Here is a 22,137-nt window from a genome sequence, read left to right on the forward strand (position 1 = left end):
AACGTAGCTTAATCCACCCTTAGGTGGTTGGTGCCTTCCTCACATTTAAAAGGTAATGCTATCCAAAATAGGGCGGACCTTTAAGTGTTCTATCAATTTGACTCATTATTCATTCATTCAGATTGGGTAGTCAGATCTTCATATTTCAGGGCACTTATGTGCTTACAACTTATGATAGAGTAGTCAAATCTCATGCCGGGTTTTCTTACAAAAACCACCCTTTTTACAATCTTCTGGACTTTTGTTAAAATCGTTTTTTTAGCATAACTTTTGAAGTACTTAACTTAACTGCATAATTTTTAATAGAACATTTGCTCAGAATTTGATTCTGAGTCGATAGGTATACATGAAGGTGGGTCTAGGAGATCTAATTGAGAAGTTCAGTTTTCGAGTGATTTTATAGCCTTTCCTCAGTAAGGTGAGGAAGGCAAAAATGGGTAATTCTTATCGGTATGCTTTTTTTCGGACAGTCTTTACCATAACCTAAAAATTTGCCGAAGACACTAAATCGTTCAAAAAATCCATTCTAAAGATACAGATCTTCGAATATATTTGCAATTTATTCCAAATTAAAAAACACAAAAATATAAAACAGTTTTTCTTCCGAAATTCTTGCAAATTGCTCATATGTCATATATTGTCGAACTGTCAAAAAAAAATGGTGCAAAATTTCAATAGCGGCTTTGGAAAAATCTTGCAAAAATATTTAAATTTAAAGAATTTCAAAATCTAAAACACTTTTTTTTTGCAAAATGATTTCCTTTTATTTTTGTGTGAAAGTGAATTTAAAATTGCTCTTGCTTCAAAAATAAATCTTTTTAAGACGATTTTAGTGAGTTTACAGGATGCACGTTGTTTACCATAGATAATTGCTAATTACCCCATCTCCCAAGGAATCTTCCTCTTAATTGCAACTTGTAATTACCCTGGTAACACCTATTAAAACGTTCCTCAGTACAACCCAACCAAACGAACCAGTTTCCACGACTTGGTCAGCGTGTTACTCTCATGGCGGTGATAACTTTTTACTTTTTGCACAAAAAAAAACCCGATTCTCAGTTAAACTCAGCCATGTCGCTTTAGTTGTGACCGTTTTTGTAGCCGCGCGATCCGATGACTAACCGAGTTTAGCCTTAACCAAAGCCTCCACATACCTCCACCATCGTTTGGTTTAGTCGGCGCTCAGAGTTGGTCATTTAGTTATTATATATGACCGCAAGGTCATTTTATCGGCCATTAAAGGCGGCGTTGGCTGTGTGTTGGTGTTGGCGCGATCGCAGTAGTCGTGGTGGTGTACGGTCGTCAATTATCGCAGCAGGCGTCGCCGTCTGTGGGCTCTCTATATGGTTCACCTGTTTGTTTACTTTTCTCTAGGTTAGGTTGTGGAGATCTTCACGTACCGATAAGTGGAGGAGAGCAATATGATTAGCTAATTCACGTGCTCGGGCCAAAGTGGCGTGAAAAATGTCGGTAAACAAATTGCGGGCTCGGGAAATTGGCCTTGGTTACGCGCGACACGTGTTGACCTAACCTCAAAAAAGATTCGATTAATACTCTTTTTTCGAATAACTAATTTTAAACGTAATTAAAATCTCGTCAACTTGCAGCGTCACGCTTGTTACAGCAAAAAAAAGCGAAAGTGGTCACGACCCAGCAAGTCCCATAAATCCCTGGGAACCCATTGCAAATGAGTTCCGCATATACAGACTTTCATCTACGACTTCGCTGGGAGATCCTTATCGGGGAGGTCCGTTGAACCAGTTTTCGGGTGAAACCTTCACGGATCATGCAGATCGGCCCCACCAAAGCAGGCGCTGGTGATCAATCAGCGAATTTCTACGCGCCGCGCCGCAAATCTCTTTGAGGGGGGTTTGTCGTACTGCCAGCAGGTCATACTGGGATGTCGATACGGTGCAACACGATTTGTGACTCACGATTGATTTGATCGCGACACTTTGGAATTGTGAGGCACGCGTGACTCGGGGAAGGAATCGAGCGCAGTATTGATTTTGATGTTGAGTGGTTTAAAATCATGAAAAAATAAAAAAATACTTTAAAATCGATCGAAATGTTTATTAAGTGTATTTTTCCATTTCAAAATTTATTTAACAGCTATTTAATAATTTATTTTATTACTTTACGCAATTCATCGTCTGCCCACATCGAGTCAACACAGAAATAAGAGGTTAACTCCAAACCATTAAATATTCAAAACTTTACATTCTAGACTACCGTCAGTAAGAGTGATGGGTCAAAAAACGATACACCTCTCGTAATTTCTTTACGTAGAATTGATTTTAGATAGTTCCTTAACAATTCCTTAAAATATTTGGGTACTTTTTGAGCAATAACAATAAGTATATTAAAAAGTTGATTTTTCCAAAGGTAATTTTTGGCCAAAAACGCACCTCAGCAGCAAAGAATCATAGGATTTGTTCTAGGAACGAGATTTTTTCAGCTAACTCATCTTAAGATGTCCCCAGCACTACCCTTTTAACAGAGAAATGTTAAAACCCGTAAAAATTCACATTAACCCAATATCATCCCCACTGACGGTAGGCATAACATTCCACAATTACTGCACATCTTATTTTGATAACAGTGTACAACAAAATTGGCAACTAAACGGATCGAAATGCATGGTGCACGGTGCAGTAACTGTCTGAGAATTTCATCACATGTCAGCAATAATTTTGCAAATTTGTTAAAGTTCAAATCAGTGGTGTTCAAACGTTTTGCTTTCATGCCTCCCTGAAAACCGATGCTTTGAGATAAAGAAGCTTTTTTTAATATTATAAGCCAAAACCAATCAAAAGTCAAAAACCCAGTATTCTTCAGTTTCCAAAATAATCAGTCATCCAAGTTTACAACCTTTTTGTGGTTTTTAAAAGACATATAAAAAAAAAAATATCATGATTTAATCGTATCTAAAATGTAAAAAGAGTTTTGTCGGTAAAAAATTGTAATTTTCCCTCAAAAAATATATAAATTTACATCATTTTATGAGTAATCCCACTTTTTACATATTAATTGATGTAAAATAACAGGATAAGTAAATATTGCATTATTTCCAACAAATTTATCTTATATTCAGAACAATATAATTATCGGTAGGTATGAGGAATTCCTCATTCCTAGGAACCTACTTGACCGAAATGTAAAGCTTCGTGTACAGAAAAACTGTACATTCAGTGTGTAATATTAAATGCCGGGTGCTAAACAAAATCTCTTTTTTAAATTCCTGACTTTTCCAGAATGTCAAATAAAATGTCTATAATTTTTTATTACAAAAAATATGATCGCAAAACAAAAACCGCAATAAAACAGCAAATATCAGCCTTCAAAAACAAATGAATAAATAAATTTAAAAAAAAACACAATTTTTGACAATTTGAAAAAAAATTAAAATGAATAATTATTAATGAATTTTTTTTCGCATAAATTTTAGATTTTTTTAAATGAAAGATTAAAAATAATTTAAATTTATTTAAAAAATGATTTTATTTTATTTTTTATAACTAGTAGCGTAAGGCAAAAAATTGGATTTTGTGACCCCGCTCAAATTTTTTTAATTTTTTTTTAAATTTTCAAATTAATTAACCTTTAAATTTATTAAAGCTTCTAAAAATTTTAAATTTGGTAAAATTAAAAAAAAATAAACATTAAAATTGTAAAAATTTTAAAATAAAAAAACAAAATTGTTGAAATGCTCTATAAAAATTAAAATTTTTAATTTTTTTCCCATAAATTTTAGATTTTGTAAAATGAAAGATTAAAAACAATTTGAATTTATTTAAAAAAAAAAATTATTTAATTTTTTTTCCAACTAGTTAGGGAGCGTAACGCAAAAAATGGATTTTCTGACCCCCTCATTTTTTTTTATTTTCAAATTAACTAAACTTTAAATTTATTAAAGCTTCTAAAATTTATTTTTTTTGTAAAATTTTGAAAAAAAAATTTAAACTTTAAAATTTTAAAAATTTTAAAATTTTGAAATTTTGAAAATTTTGAATGTTTTGATAATTTTGACAATTTTGAAAATAAAATAAAATTAAAAAAACAAAATTGTTGAAATGCTGTTTAAAAATTAAAATTTGTAATTATTTTAGAAATTTTAGAAATTTTTGAAGTTTTTAAAACTTTAAAGATTATGAATTTTTAAAAGTTTAAAAACGAGCTTCGAGCTCATATCGAGATTTTCTCGATCGTTGGTCGTAATTTTTTGATGGTAGATCGAGAAATTACGATCGAATGATCTCAATCTACTATCGACAAATTACGACTTACTATTGACAAACTACGATCGTAATATTTCGATCAAGAAATCTCGATCGTGAGTCGAGAAATTAAGATCGAAACATTACGATCGAGTGCAATAATCACCACGTTAGTTTGCAATTTTTAAATATAAGCGAAATTTTTTTTTTTGCTAAGCTTAAGTTGGAATCATTTTTTGATTTATTTGACAAAATGAAGCAAAATATTAATTTTACCAAAATTTTAAATGCATTGGGCAAATATCAGCAAATTTGGTGAACATTTACCGATTGATACTAGAGAGTTTATGCAGTTTTTATAGAAAATATCGAAAAAATGTTAAACGAAACTAATTTGTTTTCAGAATTCAAAAAAAAAATTGTTTGGTTCTATATCACTGAATTTACCAAACTCACTCAAATTTGGCCCAGATGCTCGAAATAACAAAAAAAAATGTTTTTGCTTTGGACCAAGTGGTAAAAACGATTAGATTTAGTTATTTAGTTATAGTTAAGTTTTTTTTCCGATCGCTGAAAAACAAGTTTAATCCACATTTTTTAGTCCATTCTCACATAAAGGTTTACGAGATTGTTAAGGGCTAAATATTTAGAAGTACCTTTTATTCCGTAATTTGAGATGCTCAAGAAGGATTCCGTGCAATGGTTTTTTTTTTCGTTTAACAAGATATTACAAAATTATTTAAAAAAAAAATTCAACGACTTTCCGGTTTTCCGGTTTGTTGTGGATTTTGGCAAATTCCTGACCTTTTCGCGACTTTAGTGGCCACACTGTAAATGATTTCGAGCATGGTTGACTGCCAATGAGCTGCTACTCCGTTATTGACGGATCAGCAGAGGTTACACAATGAACCAACAGATGAATAGTGGGAGCGAATCATGCTCACTGTGTAACCGCTGAAGATCTCAATACCGGCGCCCACCTCAAGGAGATGCAGTTCAACAAAGGTAGGAATGTTAGTCCGATATTTGAATTTGCAGTCTCATCAGACACATAGTTTGTCCCTCTATACCTGTTGACACCACATCAGACCGTTGAATCAACAGTATCTCCTTCAATAATCACGAGAAGTGGGGGGATGGTGTTAGTATGGGAAGGAAAGGGTAGGTCAGGATTCATCTTGATAGACGATATGACCAAAAAGTGAAACATAACTTTACCCACAAAGGTAATATGCTATGGTATAATTTTTGATTCACTTAAGTCTAGAAATTTAATTCAGGACCGCTGGTCAAATTTCCCTTTTATTGATTTCTTGTTAATTGTAAATACTTATTGAGGACGATTCCCCCTGTATTTGAGCTCAACTGCTTCAAATCAATACCAGAGCGCAACAGTTCCGATTCTACCGTCCACCGCGATGGCCGCTCTCCCAAAACAACTCCAGGTGATGCCGTCCACGTTGCGAATCCTGGCGCTGACCGGTGTTTGGGGATCTGGGAGGAAAATCTACCGATTCGGGCTGATGTTCGGCTACGGATTTATGGTCATGATGCTGCCGCGATTCGTGTTTGGCGTCGGAAGCGATAATCTGTCGGCAATTCTGAAAAGCATCGGCGAGGTGATCTTCCTCAGCTCGATCTTTGTGCCGGCGCTGGTGTTTGCCGGGAAACAGGGGACGTTCGAAAAGGTCGTCAACGGATTGGGGGAGATTTTTCGGAAAGCTACAATCGGTGAACAATTCAAAGAGTGCTTTGAATTGATCGAGCAGCAAAATGTGAAGGTCAAGAAATTTGCTGATTTTCTAACAATTTATATGTCGTTTGCCGCGTTTGGATACTGCATGCCGTCGCTCTTCATCTCCTATCTGCGCTATTTTACCAACGATGGAACCAATCCGGTCGTATTCGTACTTCCAATGGAGCAAGAGTGAGCGGGAATTTTGTGTGACATTAAATTTTTGTTTAATTTTCTTATTTTAGGTTCTACGGTCTGCAAATTCGTACTAATTTGGCACATTACAACATTTTTATGGTAATTTCACTGTTGGCCTACATGGTTTGCTCGTACTTTACGCTGGTCAAGTTGACTCTGCCACTTTTCACGATAAGGTACAGCTCGATAACCTACCGTTTGGTGGCGATAAGAATTCGGAACTTGACCAGATATAAATCGTCAGCAACTGATATAAAGGATATTATTGAACTTCACCAACAAGCTTTCAAGTAAGATTGGGTTGAAATTTTTTTGAGTAAAGTATAAAAAACTTTTTCCAACAGCGTCACAGCCTTGGTCGAAGAAATGTGTCACATTCCGGTGGCACTAGAATTCCTAACCTGTATTCTGCTGTGGAGTTTGGTCATGTTTTACATCTCAACTGTAAGTTTTCAAACATTTTTGCTGAAAACTATTTTCAAAAATCATTCTCCCCCAGACAATGGGCTGGGATCTGTTTAGCATTTTGATCGTGGTATTTTCATCACTGGTGGAAGCCTTTGGCTACTCGTACCTCGGCTCGGAGCTATCCGAGCAGGCCGTGACAGTTGGCGCCGCCTGCTACGAACTGCCCTGGTACGAGAGCTCGAGCGCTGAGCTGACCCTGGCTTGCCGGCGAATAATCCAACGCAGCCTGAAAGCGACTCGGCTCACCGGACTCAAAATGTTCTCCATCGATCTGAAGACCTATGGAAATGTTAGTGAGGGTGGGAATTCTTAAGAAAAGTGTTATTTTTAATTATGCTTTTTTTATTTCAGATCGTAAACATTTCATACTCATACTATCTGATTCTGAAGGATGTGCTTAATGTTTTGTAAAGCATTTTTATTCAATATTTCTTCGAATCATTTCTGGAAGGAAGATTAAAACATAAATAGTGAAAGTAACTTGCATACAAATTATGATAGATGATAATATTCAACAAAAGATAAATTGCATGCAAGAATCGATCTCAGAAACAACGACATCTACTGTTGAATAGAAAAAAAAACAGAAGTTTGTATGGAGAAAAGGAAGAAAATAAATTATTTTTAAGCTTTTATGCAATTTTCGACAGCTTACAAGTCAAGCTAAATTTAGAATTGCATACAACTTGCAACTTGAAAAACAGCGACATCTAGTAGTGCTTAGAAAACGTGATCGTAGTAAAAAAGTAAATGAAATTGATTTTCTTTTCAGCAGTCACGCATGTTTATTTTCAAACAAAATACCTTTTAATCGCAGTTCCATACTTGGCGAACCCCGACTGTTCCGCTCGAGACCCCCCATCAAGACCCTTCCCTATTATGCGTCTTCCCCCCTCCAACAAACGCAATCCCATTGTCGACGCGCGCCACTTCATTGTCTGAAGGTCATTTACGAGAAAGAGAGACACTTTCTAGCCCCGCGTCAGCGTGTGCCCCGCACGATTTATGGGCCCATTCATGACGGTGGTTACGGTGGACCCCTACCCCTAATCTTTCCCCGCACGTTAAATTCTCCGCGCCTGCTATGGTTCGGAACAAATCGCGCCTATTATAAGGTCCAAGCTCTGAAATTCACTTTCTTTCGGACAATTTGCAGTGTAAGGTACCTTTCACTTGATGGTCGTCACCTTGCCCCGGGGTCCGACCAAACGTCCCTGAGATGCTGAAAGATCCCTCAGTTTTAAGGAGTTACATGAGTTTTTTATGCGTTTTTAAAAGATTAAATTTAAGATTTATTTAATTTTGGAAAACTGAACCAAGAGTGACGAAATAAACTTACCAGGTAGGTACCCCCTTAAAATCACAATTCTTCCCCGTGTAACTATGACGACAACAGGGCAAAAAAAAACACTATTACGTGAACTCACGTAATTTGCACAAATTCTCGAAGGCCCGTCTGCTGGTCAGTGACTTCGAAGTAGGAAGCCCCCCTCGATTGACCACAGTTTCGGCAAAAATTGCTAAAAGGCTTTTTTTAGGCTTGGGAACGAAATTAGGCGTTGCGTAATGGCGGAACAGTTTTGCGAGTTGCGTTGTTGTTTCCGCTTGCGGAAATTTGAAGGACAGCTGAAAGATGGGAGCATTTCATTGAACTTGCATGCGACATGCAACAGTAATTGTATGCAAGATGGCTTATCAAACGCACCGCCATCTAGTGTCGACTAGGCAAAGTTCATCCCGGGTGAATTGAAGTTGCTCAATCTAATCAAAATTATCTAACAACGGCGACCCCACAAAACTTCGAAAATTGATCCATTGTTGGTCGGGGCATTCCTCCGCGCATTTTTCCCTAGACTGCATAATTACAGGGCTGCGATTAAGCGATTCAGCGTCGTCGTGATAGCTAGCTTAATAAAATTGCGCCGATTTTTCGAGCGATGAACTCACCACTAAGGTTTAATACTCAATAACCTTTGCAGCGATTGAGCTATTTTGTCGGACAGACTGACGATCGCAATGCATTTGAAAATATGTGCCAGAAAGGGGAGGCACGCCGAAATAAATGTAGGTAAAGGTGTGGCCCCGAAAAAACGTGTGCCAAGTAATGGGCACGCACCGTTTAAACACTATTATTATCGTTGTAGGTTAAAGGTCTTTGTGGGGTGGGATTTGTGTGAAGATTGGGAGATATTGAAGGTGTTATTAGATAATAATTGTAGGTATTTTTAGTTGAAATTTGCAGTTGTCGTTTCAATTTATACATTTTGACTAACAAAAAAATATGAAGTGGAACTTAGCGGAGAATAGTTGAACTATCTTGCATGCAATATTCTACAATTCACGGTTTACAAAGGACATGTTATTGTATACAAGTTGGAACTTGAATTGCTGCGACATCTAGTTACAATTAGAAAAACCTACTGAATTTAAATAGACAGTAAAGAATATGCAGCAAAGCTAAAAGGCACATGTCGCCACCTATGAACAAATAGCGTAAACCTATGATTTAAAAAAAATGTTTTTTCCTTCATAATCAACATTTTTATAAAACTAATGCCGGATTCGAATGAGAAAAATTATTTCCAACAATTTGGTGTACAACTTTCCAATAGTTGTTTGATTTTTTTATGAGAAAACTGTAAATTTAGAAAAAGATAGTAATTTGGACTATTTGGCAAGAAAGTCTGTCAAAAATCAATACAAATTGTTGAATATATGTTAACATATCTGTTATCAACTATAGAACTGTTTATTTCATTGATATATATGGGGAAACTCATTTTTTCGTGTTCCAAAACATGTTTTTTAAAGAAAAAGGTCACAAATTTTTGCGCGCCCAAAAAATGATGTTCATTATTTTAAAGCAAACAAATTTTCTCGTCTTTTGCAACCAGTTTCGTTAAAATTGATGCAGGGAATCATGAGAAATAAGCGATTTTGTTCTTCAATCCAGCAGAAATGAATACGATTTTTGGCAAGTAACCTCATTTTGGCGCCACCTACATTTGAAACACAGTCGCGCTGCAAAACCTCAGTAGAGTTTGTCCGAAAGTCAGACCCTATTTGAATGAGCAGTCAATCATTGGTCTTCATTAGCTCACCAAAATCAAATACTAGTGTCACTTAAGTTTGAAAAATTTGCCTAAAGGCACCCAATTTGAATATTATGTTAAAAGCTCCAACCCGTCGCTGACAACCGTACAAATTGTGACATTTGTGTTATTTGTTGAGGTCCCACTGTTTTCACAAGTGCGCATAACTCCTAAAGTCGATGCCGCCGCCACCAGGCTTATCAATTCAGCCCTTTGTGTGGTGGAGTCTGTTGGGTTTCGCTTTCAAGAGAAAGAAAGAAAAAAAGACCACGCGTGTGTGACTTGAAAAGGAGTTGCTTTCGTCGCATGTAAAATGGGATGCAAACAGACAGCCCGGTTTTGTCGTTGGATGTGCGGGGGAAAAATAGTCAACACAGCGAAAGAGTCGTTTGAAACAACAAAACAAGGCATTAGCGCCACACATCGGTGAAATTACTGGGATTAAGCCACTTACAAGGGTGTTTTTTGTTCAAAAATGAGTATTTTATTCAGATATAATAAAAACTGCAGTCACACAAACTCACAAAAACTCACACAAAGTCACACAAACTCACAAAAAGTCACACAAAGTCACACAAACTGACACAAACTCACACAAACTCACAAAAAGTCACACAAAGTCACACAAACTGACACAAACTCACACAAACTCACAAAAAGTCACACAAAGTCATAAAAAGTCACACAAAGTCACACAAACTCCCAAAAAATCACACAAATTCACAAAAAGTTACACAAAGTCACAAAAAGCCACAAAAAAACTCACAAAAAGTCACACAAACTCACAAAAAATCACACAAACTCACAAAAAATCACAAAAAGTCACAAAAAATCACACACAGTCACAAACAGTCACACAGTCACAAACAGTCACACAGATCCTCACAAACAGTCACACAAAGTCACAAAAAGCCACAAAAAACTCACAAAAACTCACAAAAAATCACACAAAGTCACAAAAAGTCACAAAAAGTCACACACAGTCACACAAAGTTACACAAACAGTCACATAGAGCCTCACAAACAGTCACACAAAGTCACAAAAAGCCACAAAAAACTCACAAAAAGTCACACAAACTCACAAAAAATCACACAAAGTCACAAAAAGTCACACACAGTCACAAACAGTCACACAGATCCTCACAAACAGTCACACAAAGTCACAAAAAGCCACAAAAAACTCACAAAAAGTCACACAAACTCACAAAAAATCATACAAAGTCACAAAAAGTCACAAAAAGTCACAAAAAGTCACACACAGTCACAAACAGTCACACAGATCCTCACAAACAGTCACAAAAAGTCACAAAAAGCCACAAAAAACTCACAAAAAGTCACATAAACTCACAAAAAATCACACAAAGTCACACAGAGTCACACAAACTCACAAAAAGTCACACAAACTCACAAAAAATCACACAAAGTCACACAGAGTCACACAAAGTCACACAAACTCACAAAAAATACACAAAGTCACATGAACTCACACACAGTCACACAAAGTTACACAAACAGTCACAAAAAACTCACAAAAAGTCACACAAACTCACAAAAAATCACTCAAAGTCACACAGAGTCACACAAACTCACACAAACTCACTAAAAATCACACAAAGTCACAAAAACTCACAAAAAGCCCCACACAATTTTTGTTTATATTTTTAACTTGATGTATTGAGATCTAAAAAAAACTCAACATTTTGCCAGAACTTTTTTTCTTAACGCACAATTACAATTCTTTTCACCGATACAACACCGATAGTTGAAAATTTTCACTTTCAAGCTTGCCAATGCCCTATTGCCCGATCCGTGAAGAAAAACAGTGTGAATTATTCATTAAAGTGTGGCATTAGTTTGACCGCTGGGTCTCTCCCCGAAAAGGTAAACAAAAACATCGGCTGCACCACCTAGTAGAGGTTCGAAATTTAAAACCCTCTTCGCGCTGCATGTTTTTGTGCTGCTCACTGGAGAGGAAGATGGTGACAGGCGTCGTGCTGGAATTTTTCGTCTATGAAATCTCACATGACCCAAAGGAGGGGGTGAAAAATTCAACAGTGCATGCGACATTAGCCTAAGCCTCGGCGAGATCGTATGACAACTATTCGCACAAAAGTCTCAAAGTTGTCACCTCTGGCCACCCCCTTGGGCTTGAGTTACGAGCTCGCCCCTTCCCGTAATCCGTTTCTCAACCCCCGACTCCGGGGGGGATGTCATGGTGAAGAAATGAGCGTATCGCATGGCGTCGTGCCCGGGGGTTCAGTTGTTGTATCATTGTTTGGTATTGTTTGTCTTTGAAGGTGATTATGTGTGTACTTTTGAGTTTGTTTAGAGGGCTTGAATTATGCATGGAAGAGCCTGTTGGTGCTCAGTGGCACTAAAGGGTAGTTTTGTTTAAATTTGCATGGTGCTTATTGAACTTTTCAGCATTGCTTGAAGTCACTTTAGGTCAGTTCGTTGAGATCGCAGGATGTCACCGAGATCAGACGACCTCAGTTCAATTTAGTGTAATTAGCTGATTATATCGAGATCAAAAGATAAGCTTGCTATGATCACTACTAGATGTCGTAGCAATTCAAGCATCATGTTGTATGCAACTTTCTGTTCCTAGTAATTTGCAACGCTGAATATTGCATGCAAGGTTGTTTAACTATTCTCCACCAGATGACACTTCTTCAAACAGTGATTTTAAAGTTGTTCGTTTCTAAATCGAAATCTCATTTCTTCAGATCATCTGAAGTAAACAAAATGCATCTCTCAACCAATTTCGCAACCCTGAAATTCCCATCTAATGCGGTGGAAGTCGTGGCCCAAATTCAAACGCGAAGGAAGTGTGGAACTAACCGGTCATATCGGGCACGATTTTCCCGCCGGTATTCCACCCATTAAAAAAAAACCGGGCCACACAAACAACTTAAGAACTAAGCCACACCGATGAGATGAGATATTACGATCTGCAGCGCCCCAAAAGAATCCACAAGACACAAACCGCGAAAAGTCAGCGGGGGACCCCTCGGCGACGGATTCGAGCTCTAATGTTTTTCTTTCTTCCGTGGTCCCGAAGTCCCGCCGGAGATGATGATAGGTTTCAGCTGGATCTTGGCGCAGGTTTGGCATAACGACTCCACGGGGAAGAAGATATTGCAACAAAACTCGGGGATGCGTTTTCAGACGTCTCATCCCAGAGGAGGGAAAAGGAAATTGCGACATGGTCGTCCGCTTTAAAATATTGCCGCGCGAACGTTACAAAAATAATCTTTCTGGATATATGTTGGAGGAAGAATGGTGCTTAGCTTAAGTCGCTAGCACCGGATTCCAGTAAGAGGTTGCCATTTTTCTTCGCCTTTTCCCCTCAGGGGGCGAAGTTTTCTTGTTTCCAATGTGGTTCTAAAATAGGTTATAATCTCTCACTCTCGAGGTGTTGATTTTGGCGCACTCCAAAAAATATGTTTTTCTTTCCCACAACCGCGGAATTTGGGAAAATTATTAACGCCCTATTGAAATGTTATTTATGGTCATGTTCTCCAGTCGTTGCAACTTTGCGCCGGGAGGCGATAGATGAAAGATGTGCGAGAAAATACGGATTTACGGTGCGCGATAACGCTTTGTTGGAGAAGTCGTGAAACGGGTTGTTCTGAGATGACCCCGTTTACACGGGTCGTGAGAAGTGATGGGTTGTGTGAAAACGATTGATTTGAGCATTCTTGAATGGTTCTTTTCCCATGGAAGATTAGCTTATTCTATTCACTACTAGATGTCGCTGCGATTCAAGATCAAAATTGCATGCAGTTCGTTCTCTTATTGCATGCAAGATTAACAATTTATTCCTAACCAGATGTCGTTACAGTAGGAACTCATTTTTGCTTTTTCAGATTTTTTAAAGTTACGGACATCAAGATCGGGTGATGTCAGTTTGATTGTTCTAAAAAAGCACGTTTACTGGTAGGCAATAAAACAATATTGAATGTGTATTATTCTGCATGACAACAACATCCATGCCGCAATGAACGAACAAGGGTCTACAAAACCCATCATTTCCGTCAGCCGTAAATACCTCGTCAACACTCAATTCATCAATAGCCGTGACTAGAATCTAAATCAATCCCCTCGAAAATGCTTAGTGTGTGTCCTTCATGGATGTTTTCGCTCTCAAGTAAGCAACGCCTCGATTTTGGCGGGAACTCCATTCAAGTTTCGACTTCTTCCGGATTCTTCTTCTCGCACCCCATTCCCTCTTCATTCAGGTTTTAGTGGCATTTCAAGAGCCCATTTTAACGATCGCACCTTCAAAAACTGGTCGAAATTTGCATACGTCGCCGACGACGTCTTGTTTGCACACTTAACCTTGACGACGACTGTGAAGACCAAAATCGCGCGTTAAATATTTCATGTTTTCTTCTTCTTTTCGCGACTTAAGTAACATGAAGTCGTCAAATCAACCGCCGAAACGCGTGATCAAATGTCATAACTACTGTGTCGGCTTAAGCGAGTGACTTAGGGAGAAGCGCTCGACCGGCTCAACACCAACACAGAGAAAGACTTCAACGGTTAAGCCAAGCCCGCAATACAATCGCACTGTGCGTCATTGTGTGCGAAAGCGATTTAAAAAACTGGTTTGCTCAACGGTCGAAGAATTCGCACCAACGCGGCTTCTTCTAATAACTGCCTGGGAACCTAACTCGCGAGAGCAGAGGAAAAGTTCTTGGAAAGCAAAACGTGCTTAAGCTGCAAAGCTAGCGGAAGAAGAAGTGCAATGTTTTTCTAATGATTCATCGACGCGCGAAAACGGCGGACGTTCCTCAACGATGATCGCCGACTATTTCTGGAATTCTGTAATGAGCAGAATTAAACGCTATTTCTAAACGGGAGGGAATTGACGTAGTAAAACCACAGCCAAGCAGACGGAATTAATCGTCAATTTAACGGTCAATTTGAATGAGCGGAAACTCACCACTGCAAGTGTGAATTCACCACAGCTCATTTGACAGTTGCTTTTTGGCGTGTTCACAACTAGATGTCTCAAGAAAAAAAAATGATTACATCTGCTTGTCTGTGATAGAACGCACTCGCGATAGACACAGTTAGCACAGTTTGAGCTTTGTTATTGTCGGTTGCGGCACATCGTTTTGTACTGGAATTGCTGCTTTGAGCACTGTGTCAATTGATGGAACGTTGATTGGACAGTTGGTTAGATAAAATTGCAATTGTTTGAAAGTTTTTGTTTTTCAAACAATCAATCGAAATTTTAATTGCAATTTGAACAGTAGAATAGAACCGTTACCTTATGAATGGAAAACGACTCGAACAAAATAGAAAACAAAAATCGAAAAGCAAATCACTGAAAAAAGCTCATCCAATTAACTAAACCACATCGACCCAGCAAAGTCCGCTCGGGTAGCACATGACAATTTCACATGTTTTGGTGGCTCGCCCCCATCCCACTATTTTGCATGCACTTCTGGTTGAACCATAAAAGGATTTTCCCGAAACGTAGCAGAGACACACGCACGCATGCATGAAAACTAAACTTTGTTGTACTAGGAAGGTAACAAGAGATAAAAAAGAACACGTGATTAAAGAACTACTTCATTAGTGAAGCTTTACGGTTCACCCCCGCATTGTTGTTCAGAAAAAAAAATGTACAACAAGTCCACGTGTGGAACGAAACGTGGACTGAATGACCACCGATAATGGGGGTGAGATTGTAATTTTTTATTTTTTTTTATTTTTAAAATTTATGAAATAAAACTTGAAACTATAACTGATTTAAACAAATAAATAAAAAAAAAACGAAGCGAATAGTTATTAGGATACAAATTCCGAAAAGTTAAATAAATTCTAGCCAAGTATCAATACGTGCTTATTAGTAGAACTTTACCAGCTATCGAGTAAGTTTTTCAAATGTAAATGTAATGAAAATGGGTCCTTAAATTTGTTTGAGCAAAATTTCCTAAATCAATTCTTGAAAAAAAAATAACACTCAAGTAACAGTAGATCAAGACAGCGTTGCCAAATCATACAATTTTATGGCTTTTAAAAAGTGTTCCTCAAATACATATCCAACAAAACACAGAAGCATAATGTTACATCATAAGTGCTCAGAACTATTGACATTTTTTAAACTAAGAATTGCATTTTTTTGTATTTGATGGCACTATGCAAAACAAAATAAAAAATCTGTATGGAAAATATACCCATTTTAGTCACACTAAGCTTAACGTCCTATTCTCGTCACTTTTGCAGTTTGCCGTTATTAAAACCGATTCAGATACATTAATAATGAAGAGTTGCTTGCTCTCTATCATTTCAGCTTTTAATTACATTGCAATAGTCAGAAATGCTTTATGAAAGCTAAAATTCATGATGAAAGAAATAGTCCGAAAAAGGATATCTTTCTCCTTTTAAATTTATTGTTAATTGTTATAAAATGGGAAAAAAATCGAATTCTGGAAATTATAAAATTCGAAAAATTCTGATAAATCTAAAATTCTGAAAATTCTTACAGTTTTCTAAAATTTCTAAAAATTCTAAAAATTCTGAAAATTCTAAAAATTCTAAAAATTCTAAAAATTCTAAAAATTCTAAAAATTCTAAAAATTCTGAAAATTCTAAAATAAAAAAAATTAAAAAAAAATATGCGAAATTTAAAAATTCTAAGAATTTTAAAAAAATCTTAACATTCTAAAAATTCTATAAATTCAAAAAATTCAAAAAATTCTAAAAATTCAAAAAATTTTAAAAATTCTGAAGAATTTAAAAAAATTAAAAATTTTAAAAATTCAAAAAATTCTAAAAATTTTAAAATTTCTAAAAAAAAAAAAAACAGAAAATTAAAAAAAAATAAAAAAAAACTAAAAATTCTAAAAATTTTAAAAATTCTGAAAATTTAAAAAATTCTGGATATTCTATAATTTTTTAAAAATTCTGTAAATTCTATTTTTTTTAACTCTGCAATTTTCTAAAATTCTACATTTTTTTTAATTCTACAATTTTTTTAAAATTCTAAAATTTTCAATTTTTTTAAAAAAATTTAAAATTAAAAAAAAATAAAGTTCTATAAATTGAAAATTGTCCACAACAGGGGCGAAGGAGAAGTTACAGCATTTAGAAAAGTGGCCACGTAGTCCATGGATGGCCCCTTATAAATATACAGCAATTCCCCACGAAAACAACATGGAAAATAAACAAAAGTGCTCGGATCGTGCTCAAAATTTTTCTGGGGGTTACCTGTCCGAAATAATTAGACCCGTATTTTTTTGTTTGGCCATTAGGGTGACCTACGCCGTATTAGGGTGGTCTGAAAAATGGCAATTTTCGTCGATTTTCGCAAAAACCACTTTTTTCATCCGATTATAGCTGTCTTAGACGCAAAAGAAAGGTGATAAGTTGGTCTTTTAAGAAAAAATAATAGGAAGTTTCAAAAATCTAGCCTAACATATGAAAAGGGCGTATGAAACATTAAAATGCTGTTTTGACGGTGTCTGGACCAAAGAGCCTATGTCTGGAAATATTTTTATCGGATTCCCCGGACATTTTTACATAACATACTAAAAAATCGGAGGGGTTCATTAACAGGATTCCGAGTAATGATTTTTTGAAAATAAAATCCGTGTTTTTCGACGCGCCGCGCGCTAAAACCGGAAAATGATGAAATCGGCAAAAAATCAACTTTTTTCACTAAAACTGCGATAACTTTGAAATTTCAGCGATGACCTATACATGTCTGGGTACCAAAAGTTGCGTCTTTTAATTACAAAAATTTTGGTACCCAAACATCGGATGAAATGACGCGGAGATATGATTTTTTGAAAAAAGTGGTTTTTGCGAAAATCGACGAAAATGACAATTTTTCAGACCACCCTAACACGGTGTAGGTCACCCTAATGGCCAAACAAAAAAATACGGGTTTAATTATTTCGGCCAGGTAACCCCCAGAAAAATTTTGAGCACGATCCGAGCACTTTTGTTTTTTTCCATGCTGTTTTCGTGGGGAATTGCTGTATATCTATAATATTTGTAGTGAAATTTAGGTTCAGCAACCTGAATTAGACCTGACACTACACAATAAAATGATACATTATCTCAATGCCGCCACTTTGGCAGCCATCTTACTTTATTTTATCTTGCTATCTTTGATTACACAAAATCAGATCAGTATGGAGTCATTTTTCAGGTCAGTGACTAAAATTTTGATAAAAGTAATTTTACAATTTCTTAATTCGATTATCTGAAATAGAATTTTGACGAAGACTTCTGACATTCGAATATTACAATTTTGGAATTTTAAATCAAATAATCAAAATTAGTTTTTGAAAGTGCATGATCGCAAGTATTTCACTAGCAATTGTTTGTTTTTTTTTTTTGCCAAATATTTTGAACTTTTTTTTTTTCCAAACTAGCACCACTCAACAGTTCCCCAGCTCAGACCGTAAAAAATCCTCGCTATATCGATTTTTCCCTTCCTCGTTAGCCACCCTCAACGTACGTCCTTAAAAAGGGGGCGCACGCCACACATTTTCGCTTCACCTTCCCTTAAGTGCGCTCGCTCGCTTAATTCGCCCCAAACGTGTCAGGGCCAGGAATTCAGAGATTCGACCCGCGGGAATTTCCGTTTGAACACGGGCAATAAAAGGGAAATGAATTCGTTTTGCTTCCGTGACAAATCATTCGGTCACGGGATCGCTTAATGGTTTGCCGTGGGGGTAGCGTTTTAATCCTGATAACAGGTTGAAGGACGAAGGATTCGTGCAAAGGGGGAATTATCATAAATTTAATGGAATGATTTGAGAATAAGGAAATAGTTTTGTTCAGATAAGTTCAAAATGTTGCAAAAACTGACAACTTTCGCTGCACACCCCACAATCCAGATCCCGATGCCCAGGAGGACAATCCGGATTATCGCCACCCAAACCCCTACAATTTCCCTTCTGCACAGCAAATAAATCACAATCAAATCGGGGTTTCCGTCATGTTGGGGGCGCGCGCATTTCCCCCATAATTCACCGGCGTGCCAAAAAAATGCAACCTCCGGCGAACTCGAAAGTGCCAACCACCACCCCCGTCCAACTGAGGTCCACTTTCTTCCCACCGGGTCCGGCGATTCCGGTAGCATTTGTCTCAGCAAAGCCGGGGTCTTGAATCGGGGCCTTGCAACCATTAATTTCCTCTCGTCGTCGCCGTCGTCGCCGTCGTCGCTCTCAATGTTGATTTATCTTTTGGCGCTATCTGGACCCGCAGTTTCCGCAGCAAGCCATGCTAATTTCATCAGCTCGAGTACTTGGGCTCGGTACCACGAATCAAGTAGGCCGTGGTTTATGCAACGCGATTAACACACGAAGAAATGGCATTCGGTAGCGGCGGCGCCGCCGCCGCCTGCTACGATTCCGACGGTTGGAAAAATGTAAAAATGGACTGAAAATTGGTCAGTCTGGGAAATTAAGCCCTTTGCTGTAGGTAGGGAGTAGAATCGTACTCTTTATGGGAAAGGAGGAAACCATTACTTAAGGCCCCAGTTGACGTTAAGCTCGCCCTCTAATCTTCCCACGTGGTAGTCGCTGTTGTTGTCTAACTACACTTGTGAGCATTTAAATCAAAACACACACCGTCACTTATTTTGAGTTATAACCGAGTTGGTACCCACATATTACATCATTATTAGCCAACATGGCATGCCGGGGCTAGTGTTGGGCAAACATCTATTCCACGCGACGACGACGACGACACGGGCGGTGGTGATCTACAAAACGGTCCGCCTCTTCGCGGATTTTTGGTATTTACGAGCCTAGGATGTGGTGGGCACCGCGCAGCCCGAAAAGAGAGACGATACCGTAACATAAACGGACCACCAACCAGCCGGGGCGGTTGACCGGCTTAAGTCGATCGCCCCCGAAAAAAAAATCAAACGGCTTAATCGGAGGGTGGTATGCACCATGGTATCATTACGCGATCTCGACAAACAGAACTTGCGGATCTTGATGGACTTGACTTGAAGTTATCAATGATTTGATCTGAGTCAGCTGATCTTTACTATCTTGACATTTTTTTTTGTAATTCCAGCAAAAATAAATGCTGAAACAAACATATTTTCTGCTGAATCAACAAAAATGTTGCTGTTTTGACTAGAATCTTTGCTGGTTTTGAAAAAGCAGCAAATTTCCTCTCTATAAATTTAATACTTCACAATTATTTTCTAAAATTAAAAATGTAAATTGCAGGGTGACCACTCAAAGCCCCTTTTTCAAATTCCCGACTTTTCCAGAATGCTTAAATGATAGGCATTTTTTATCTAAAGAATGATTTCAAACATAACACTTTCTATAAGAAAAGTCAATACCAATAACCGAGAAATAATTGTAAATGAATTTAAAAAAAATCCAGCTATAGGCAATTTTTGTAAATACAATGACTGAACAACAAATTAAAAAATACTTTAAAAATGGAATTTCATTATTATGATTCAGAGTAGAAACACAAGCAATTAGTCTTTGAAATATAATCGAAAGATCAACAATACTTATAACTTCCATGTTATTTGATAAATTGGCAAACGTATCCTTTTTGATACTTCGTTTCAACTGGAAATGACAAAAAGTCAAAGATAACTGAACTTAAAATTTCATTCCTATTTTTTAAAATTTCATCATCATTTTAAATCAAAGACGATTTAAACATAATTGCTGTTATTATTCTTTTAAAGTATTTAGAAAAATGCCAAGGAATTCATAAAAAAAGTTTTTGCCAAGTTCCCTTTTTAATTTATCTAGTGGCCAGTATTTGACTTTTTGTTTTATTTTTTTCAATGAAAATTCAGTTTGATATGATTTGTGTTTTCCCACTTATGTTTAGCAAAATGTTAGAAGAGAAATTTTTTAAAAAACAATTATGCAATAAACTCAAAATTTCTTGGATTATTTTTTTGCAATTTCAATTTTTTCTTCGTGGTTTCAAAACGTTGAAAAGTCTTTCAATTTTGGATTTTACTCGATATTTAAGTTTTCCGAAAGCTGAAAATCAAGCTTTATCTATAGTAGGTAATTTTTCCATACTCTCAAAAAAAGTTTAAGGGCCATATTTGAAAAAAAAAAAACATATTATAAATTACTTAATGAATTTAGTTAAACAATTAAAAATATTTACAAAAACAAATATTGCCGAACTCAAGTTGTCATTACTCTAAGCTGGCCATTAGGCTCTATTTTTAAATTATTTTTTCATAAAGAGGTAAAGCCTCTTGTTTGATAAGACATTAATTAATAGAGATCATTGGATTCAAAAAAAAATTAGTGAAAATCTATATCAAAGGCATCTAATATTCATTAAGATTTTTAAAGTCTAAGTGGAAAGTGGAAAGAACCATAAATTTAAAGTAACTTACTAAAGTAGAATTCAGTGTATTCAATTGTAAAATTGTAAAAAAAAACAAAATTATTAAAGAGTTGAAAAATAATGTTAAAAAAGGGGAACGTTTAAAATTCCCGACTTTTTGACAAAAAATCATAAATTCTCGACTTTTTCCCGTTTTTTTTTTGCGGTTTTTGGCGAATTCCCGACTTTCCAGATTTCCCGACTTGAGTGACCACCCTGAAATTGATAATAAAAAACTGCATACCACCCTCTCTCGACTCCCCCAACTTGATACTATGTAATGTGCCCGCGCACATATGGTCTGCACCCATTTATTAGCCTCGCAAGTTTGGGTTGATATGCTCTGATGAGCACACCGAACGACGTGTGTCCGCGTCTGCCCCGTTGCTGTAGGTCACCAACCAGACAGCCTGCCAGCCTGCCCGCTAACTCAGCCCTAGTTCAAAGCCCGCAAAAATGACGGCTGCACTGCAAACAAAAAATGTTTGTTATTGTTAATTTTATAATTTTTGTAGTGTAGAAAAAAAAGTAAATCACATAAAAAGAAAAAAATGTTTGCCTGAAAATATTTTAAGAAATTTTTCGAAATGGCGAAGTCAAAAAAAAAAACACTTTTTTGACACTTAATTGACAACCCAAAGCTCAAAATCTGACTAAGAGAAAAAAGACCTCAAATTTGTTTGAGAGAGTCAATCTCTAGAACGTACACAACCGAAAACTAGGTATATTCGTCAAATATAAACATATTACTTTCGTCTTCTTACCGAGACGTGGTAGCCGAAACTGTAAAGGCGCTTCATTGCTAAGTCAATGGTCCTGGATTCGAATCCCAATTTTTTCCGTTTTTTTTTTTGAAGGAAAAATTTTTTTTGGAAATGAACTAGAGAGTTAAACGCTCTAAGTCGTGCTTATTCTGTCATTTTGTGTAAAGTAACTTTCTACTCTCAGTCTATGAGTATTTTCCTCTTAAGCTGAGAGGGTTATTTTTTAAAATGTATCGCTTCACAGAATTTTTTTTTTCAACAGTGCCCTCACAACACCTTAAGTTGGGAAGGCGACCCGGCGT

The 22,137-nt window shown here is 36.6% G+C and overlaps 2 protein-coding genes across 3 annotated transcripts in view; one reads left to right on the top strand and one right to left on the bottom strand.

Moving 5' to 3' along the window:
- Positions 1–22,137, bottom strand: part of LOC120417443 (klarsicht protein) — a 327,954-nt gene that overhangs the window by 273,428 nt on the left and 32,389 nt on the right. The gene's annotated exons all lie outside the window — the stretch shown is intronic.
- LOC120417832 (uncharacterized) overlaps positions 5,610–22,137 on the top strand; it is a 73,401-nt gene continuing 56,873 nt past the window's right edge. Inside the window, exons 1-4 of the mRNA XM_039580052.1 lie at positions 5,610–6,144; positions 6,198–6,440; positions 6,495–6,594; positions 6,650–6,907. Coding sequence (XP_039435986.1) covers positions 5,636–6,144; positions 6,198–6,440; positions 6,495–6,594; positions 6,650–6,907 — 1,110 coding nt within the window. The 5' untranslated portion in view covers positions 5,610–5,635. The remainder of the gene's footprint in view (positions 6,145–6,197; positions 6,441–6,494; positions 6,595–6,649; positions 6,908–22,137) is intronic.

Source organism: Culex pipiens, chromosome 2, assembly GCF_016801865.2.
Source record: "Culex pipiens pallens isolate TS chromosome 2, TS_CPP_V2, whole genome shotgun sequence".
Lineage (NCBI taxonomy): Eukaryota > Metazoa > Arthropoda > Insecta > Diptera > Culicidae > Culex > Culex pipiens.